The sequence below is a fragment of the Sphaeroforma arctica genome (genome assembly GCF_001186125.1).
Source record: "Sphaeroforma arctica JP610 unplaced genomic scaffold supercont1.469, whole genome shotgun sequence".
Lineage (NCBI taxonomy): Eukaryota > Ichthyosporea > Ichthyophonida > Sphaeroforma > Sphaeroforma arctica.
This window is the reverse complement of record NW_014040089.1, coordinates 29919-37601: the sequence shown is the minus strand read 5'-3', so window position 1 is coordinate 37601 and position 7683 is coordinate 29919. Positions and strand designations below refer to the sequence as shown.

Here is a 7683-nt window from a genome sequence, read left to right as displayed (position 1 = left end):
TATATATATTAATATAATACCTATAATTAATATATATATATATATATATATATATATATATATAACACATACTATACATACATACATAACTATATATATATATATATATATATATATATATATATACATATATGTGTCGCCAATGCGCGTTCTTGAATGAACATTGTGGAGAAGGTTGTCTTTAATAAACTGTTATAGCCTATAAGAGCTATCTCTAGTTTGTCAGGATTGGGTAATAACGGAAGAATACTGTCGGCGGTTAAGGCCCATATATACGCGTATAATTCCAAGTGTAGTTCTAGAGATACATTAATGACAACACTTTCAAACTTGCGAATATACCATTGTACTTTATTTGTAAATATCTCAATTTAGGCCACGGCCTTCGATAGACATGTGATGAAGGCTACCCATCTTATTCTTTTTGTCTTTCTGTTTCTTAACAATTTGTGACGCTCGACTCGAACCCTTCTTAACTGGTGCTGCAGATGACTCCTGATGTATACCAAATATGAACGGACGAGGGACATCTGAATGAGAACACTCTCGTAAACCAAATGTATTGCGCACTTATACTGAACGCATTATTTAAAGGGTGCTTGAGAAGTATTACAAGGCGACTGAGGTTCAGCAAATAGGACGATATAGCTCCATGAGCAACTCAAATCAGCTACATTGGATATGAGGCGTGGTGTACACGACAGGGAAAGACTAAGACCAGAAACTTGTGGCACGAAATGCTGATGTATGTGTCCCTCTGCATTCGCGATGACAGGTACCCAACTTAATGCGAGGTTGTCAATGAGAGACCAGATCACTAATAACAGAAGAGTGATGGTAACTCCCCGAAGCTGCTCGAAAGCCTTATGAAAGCTGTCCGCATATACAGACATATAATTGACAATAGAAATGGGAACTGCACATACATACACCGATATAGACACGGTACACTCGCGAATGGCACACACCTCATGGACTATCCTACTACTGGGACTAATAAGGTAATCTCTCTGAACCGGTTTTGGAACTGTGGCATGTCGTCGCCAACCTTTATCTCCGGGCCTCAGTTTCCTGAGATGGTACAGATAGGATAGGAGTCTTAAGCGGAGACAAAGGTGTACAGACAGATATATCGAGTGCAGGTCAGAAATGTAAATGTAAAAAAAAATCAGGAATCCGAGTTTGACGAATGCGGAGGTGAACCAGATAGACGAATCAAAAATGAACACGTAACAGAGCACGAGCCAACTCATGCCACTAGGTGTTGTCCATGAAGTGCTCTGCTATCAACGTTCGTATTTACTAAGTGACTAAATGCTTCGACACAATGGCAAGTGAAACTGGGTGTTCGCCAACAAAATATCTGGATGGTATTTATCTCCATATGAAATTACAACGGAGTGCGCGGCAAGCGATGCTAAGTAAATGGCGTTGGGGCTAAAAAAAAAAGCACATTAAGGCACAGACGCGTGGTGAAGCAGCATTTGCAATCCATCACAATCAACTCGATATATGCTCGAGCGACGCCAAACTTTCCTCATCTAGCATTCTTGAATCCACGATATTGTGATGGCCATATGCTAGACAGATACATGTGATTGTTACTGTTATTTGCGGTCACCGCTGCTATGCAGAGAAAGACGAGCTTTTCTGCACGAATGCTTAAGCCTGACATAGCAAGTGCCCATCAATAGGTGATCACTTCGAAGTATGTGTAGAGTATTATAAATCATCATACGAGGAGACAGTAGTACATATATCAAACATGCAATAACTATACAATTCGGTAAAATCAGGTGTAGAATATATGCTCATGTGTACAGTCATATACATTACAATCAGCGCGTCAGAGTACGCCTACGCAAATTTAACACGTGTAGCAAGGGAAAGCCTAATTCATGTCCATACATCCAGCAAGGCTTCTACACAAGCGCCCACACATGTATAAGCAAATGCCCACGCACAAATACAGAGCTATATACAAACCCAAATACACTTGCATCTACATGGTTTTCAATAGTAGAAATATCTATACAGACTCAACATTGGCGTACTATCCATCATTGGTCATATGTAACCAGACTCACAGTCACATGCGGTGCAAAGATTGACAAGTGTATAGATAACATACACACGCCCACATACTTTTCATTGTTTGACATAGCTTCGTCCAAGTCATTATTCACGACCGTGGCCACGGGTTGATTTAGTGATTTTCTGACCACAATCTTCCTGCCACTGGCGGCTGCTATACGTTTGCGTTCTTCCAACTGCGCCTTCTCTTGCAACAACATCTCTCTCCGCGTTTCTTTATTTAAGTTCCGATAGTCTGTGGAGAGCCCAGCAATCTGTGAGAAGGTAAAAAATATGTGCATGAGCGCCTACGTACAGACAGACAAGTCATACGGTAAGGACAGGTCTGTATCTTCATATACAATTGTACATCCCTCGACATGAGTGCTGGTATAGACGCCACACCACAGTTATATATACTTTATATATACTCATAAATGGGATCCCCAAAGTGGCGGTGAATTGTTAAGCGCCCAACGATATACGTTCCACAAAAAGACCTAGTTTTTTGGAATGCATTTGGCAATTCCATTATTTAAGGAAGTGCATGTATAAGGAACAAAGCTTCATGTGTATATGTTAGTATGTTCATGTAATTGTTAGCTATTATCTTTGCATCCGCCGGCGATAGAGGTTCACGGACGATTGTCAGTATTCTATCGAGAGGCCATTTGAAGTACTACACATCTCATTTCATCCATACAAAACCTCTACATCACGAAAACACTCTCAAGTCTGACAACACATGCGAACGCCCCGCACGGCACACAAACGCCAAATCAACAGCGGCGCACAGGGAAAGTGCGCACCTGTCGGGACCAGGTGTTGATGAGTTCGTTGCATAGTTGTTTGTTCTTAGCCGTTTCGTGCGGGTGTTTGGAGAGGAACATCACCGCCTTGCCGATGCCACTGGACTTGAGATTCTCTCTCTGGTTTTCCAGGTGCATGTCCTTGAGGATGGCTAATAATTCTCGACGGATCTTCTCGTGTGGCAGTCTAAAAAAATGGACACACACAAGGTCAAGGAGGTTGGCAGTAACTACTTCCATTTATAAATCAGTGTGCGAGGGTGTGGGATATTGCTTGAGGTCTTCGTGAGTGTGTATGCATACACGTGGCAGTGTTCTGGCAACCATTTCGACAAACAAGAATGTAATTGCGCATGCGATCAGCTTATCTCACGCCAGCAATCAAACCCTAAACCCTGCAGGCTAATGCCTTAACAAAGATTTTAGCATTGTTACTGAAAGGTACACCAAATAGTCCTTCGAATTACTCGCCCAATAAATTTGGAACGGGAGTACGTTCACTCAGACCTCAACGCAATGTGCACGCCGGCGCCAACGTATATATACAGCCTCGAACGCATGCACCCCCCTGCACTCTAGCACCACACCCAATCACACCTCTTACTACAACCTACACGTGCCCCCATATGTGGACACTACACACGCACACCCAATCACACCTCTTACTACAACCTACACGTGCCCCCATATGTGGACACTACACACGCACACCCAATCACACCTCTTACTACAACCTACACGTGCCCCCATATGTGGACACTACACACGCGCAGAAACATACTTTTTATTGGGGAGGGGGTCGAGCCAGGCTTTCATAGCGATGAGCACGCCGTTGTCAATGTAATTCTCCTGTCTGGACATCGCGTGGTCGTTCTTCTTGCCAGCACTTTTGATACTCAACTCCTCAATCACATCGTTCAGCTTAAGTAACTTGTTCATTGCTAACTCACCCCTTTGATGGGTGATTGTATGTATGCACGAGTACGGGCATGATATTTAGTATTGTATGTATGTTCAAGTACGGGCATGATATCTAGTATTGTATGTATGTACAAGTACGGGCATGATATTTAGTATTGTATGCATGTACATGTACGGGCATGATATTTAGTATCGATATGTGACAGAATAAATGTAAGTAGGAAGAGAAGTAAATATATATCACGGCAAATACTATTACGTGTACAAGATTCGAATGGCAATGCAACAAACATCGATGCCAGCATCGATTGCATACCTGCCGGATGTAAATATGCGAATCAAATGGGATATGCACACGGACTGTTGATGACTCATGCGACAATTAAGCGACATATATTGTATCACGGAGCAAGCAACTACTGACTATCATACATGATCCTCTACGTTTAATTCGCAGAAAATAAGGTTTCGGGATTGCAACGAAGAAATACATTCTGAATGGGGGCCCTCTGACTAAAAGCCAGTCTCTTACACACACATGTGCCGTATAGTGAATGCATACTCAGTACTTTATGTCATACTCCCGCTTGTTCTACGCAGCCATAGCTGTGTGATAAGAGAAGCCATCACTCTCACACACGAGATCTACATAAAAACCTCAATAGATGATCTGTGCCATTCAGAGCCAAATGGACACTTGGTGTAGTGTGGACACACTTATATGTCGAAAAGTATGCATCACACATATAGCACAGATCAGCTACACAACTAAGTGCACTATATGGGATGGTACTGCAAATCAGCCTATGTCGGCATTCCACGCCCCCAATTGATGGCCCCACCAGTAGGCCTCATAACACAGTTCAACGTGCAACGTTTAAACACACTGGGCACAAATAGAAACAAAGCAATAGACGTATACGAATTGGGAAAGTATACATACCTACATATACACCTAAAAAAAACACACATATACATATATACACATACACACAAAAAAATACACACATACATATATATACATATACACACGAAAAAACACACAAATACATACATATACCTACACGCACACATATGTACATACGCATATACATAAAAAAATGACATATATATATACATACACACAAAAATACACACACATACATACACTCACAAATGCACACAAAAATACACTCACATATACGTACACACACATATACATACACACATACATACACACACATATATATACATACATACACACGCATATGAATACATATAAATACACACATAAATACACACACACATATACATGCACACACAAAACACACACATATACATATATACACATACACACAAAAAATACACACATACATATATATACATATACACACGAAAAACACACAAATACATACATATACCTACACGCACACATATGTACATACGTATATACATAAAAAATGACATATATATATACATACACACAAAAATACACACACATACATACACTCACAAATGCACACAAAAATACACTCACATATACGTACACACACATATACATACACACATACACACATACACGCACATATATATACATACATACACACGCATATGAATACATATAAATACACACATAAATACACACACACATATACATGCACAGACAAAAACACACACAAATACATATAAATCACACACAAAACACACACATAAATACATATAAATACACACATTTACATACACACAAAAACACACACATAAATACATATCAATACACACATATACATACACACACGTAAACACAAACATATAAATACATTTCAATACACACATACAAATACATATCAATACGCACATATATATACATACGTATACATCGGTTCCTATATCACATTCCCAAACATGAACCCCTCACCTCACAACACACTCGCGGTCGTTCTGTGCGGCCATTGCCATGTCGTCGACCATCATGGCCACAAGAGAGTCCACCGCCTCTTCATTAACAGTCACGTGCCGCTTCTTGCTGCGCTCGTCCGCCATTACTTGGTCAAAGTGTGACAGTACCTACAAAGTGAAGTAGGGATACGCATATGTTTAATTGGGAGAGGAAAATAAAGGGGTATATGCATTACGTTAATATGTGTGCTATATGATCACCATTCAGTTAGTCCATGTTGACCCGTCGAACGGAACACCACCACATACAGTGCTATGATATCTGTGCACAAAGTATAAGTACAATAGGGATCGTAATAGGCATTTTCCAGGAGACGGTCAGTGAAGGAGAAGCAAATTACGGCATCTATGCGATGCATAAATACACAAACACGTCCCCCCCACAACACCATACACCCACAACCATATAACCCCACACCCGCCCACACACATACAACCCCCCCCCCCATCACACACCTTCTCTGGCGAAGGACTGCGTTTAGGGCCGTCATCGCCCACATGCTCTGCGTCCCTGTCCATGGTTTTGGGTTGGTTGTCCTTTCTCTTTCCCTTCTTGTCCTTCTTGAACCTCCGTTTCTTGCCGTGTGCGTCGCCGTCGTCTCTGTCGCCCTTTTTGCGTTTCTTGGGAATGTGCATGTCGTCTGAGTCGTTTGCGTCATCGCTTGCAAACAATGCATTTGACGTGTCGCGCGGACTGTCGGCCTGTAGGTATGGGTTTTGGGTTTGGTGTTTAGAGTTTCGAGATAGGGTTTGGGGTCGATAGCAAATATGCGTAAGCTACATAAACTAAGCAAGCGCATAGATTCACCAACATGCACAAACGGTTGTGTGCAGAGTCGAATCCAGAGCACTCTCTCTCTACGCACACCTGTCTGTGTGATCTCCGCCCAATCAATATCATTAGTACCCTCCTGCGGATGAAACAGGCCTACCACATTAACTCAAACCGTCACACACAAATTAAATGATAAGATGTCTCACAAGCGCGGCATCTATTTCCAAACGTGTGATTTACCTTCCAACGATCACGACCAATCCTCTCACACCGGCAGGTGCTATCTGTCAAGTACACACGGCAGCCGACAAGCAAGCACACCACATACGCATACTATTGCAAACAGACAACCACTCAGCCGACACCCACCCGATCGTTGTCGTCTGCATTCCTGGGACTGCCACTACGGCTTCTGCTTCTGCTTCTGCTTCTGCTTCGGCTACGGCGGGGGCTCGGACTACGACTAGCGCCACTGGACTTCTTCTTGGGTATCCGTATGGGAATATCATCCTCACTATCAATGACTGGTGCGGCTTGTTCGCCATCACTGGGTGCGTGTTCCGCATTACTGAGCTTGTCGGCGGGGTTGTCGTCGGCGTCACTGTCACTGATTGAGCGCCTGCGAGGCTGTGTGTCATCGTCCTGTGGAGGCGATAGGGTTTAGATGTGGGTAGGGGTTCGGTCTGACGTCTAGGGTCTAAAAGTGGGGGTATCTGCTTGATAAGGTCCATCAAAAAGCACTGCGCTAGATTGTCACATTCAACTTTTTCCCGCTTACTTGCGACAAAAATATAAATAGGACAGTTCGATGAACTGTGGTGTAGCATATATAATTTTCAACGCACACAGAAAGCAATAGTCATAGAAAGTACTGATGTCGGACATTGCGATTTTTAATTTACGCTTATATGTCGCAAAATTCCCGAATTCAAGAGCGTGGAAACTCAACAATGATTCAAACAAATTCATTCTTTCATATAACACTGATAAATTGTCTCACATACGCGTATGTGTATAAGAGTGGAAGGTGAAACAAATACCAAGATGGCAACACACACATGGCAACACACAGACACAGACACAGAACGACACATACAACGACGCATATGCACAATATATATACCAAAATGATTTAATCGAACATACATACACACACACACACACACATAT

General features: G+C 42.1%; 1 protein-coding gene across 1 annotated transcript; it reads right to left on the bottom strand.

Moving 5' to 3' along the window:
* Positions 1-331: 331 nt before the first annotated feature.
* Positions 332-7607, bottom strand: SARC_06520 (hypothetical protein; the record flags this gene model as incomplete). The annotated part of the gene is made up of 9 exons (XM_014299565.1): positions 332-495; positions 969-1071; positions 2146-2348; positions 2883-3069; positions 3664-3834; positions 5698-5846; positions 6195-6440; positions 6883-7155; positions 7572-7607. 9 exons carry the CDS (start codon positions 7605-7607, stop codon positions 367-369), a joined length of 1497 nt encoding a protein of 498 aa, XP_014155040.1. The 3' UTR covers positions 332-366.
* Positions 7608-7683: the final 76 nt, after the last annotated feature.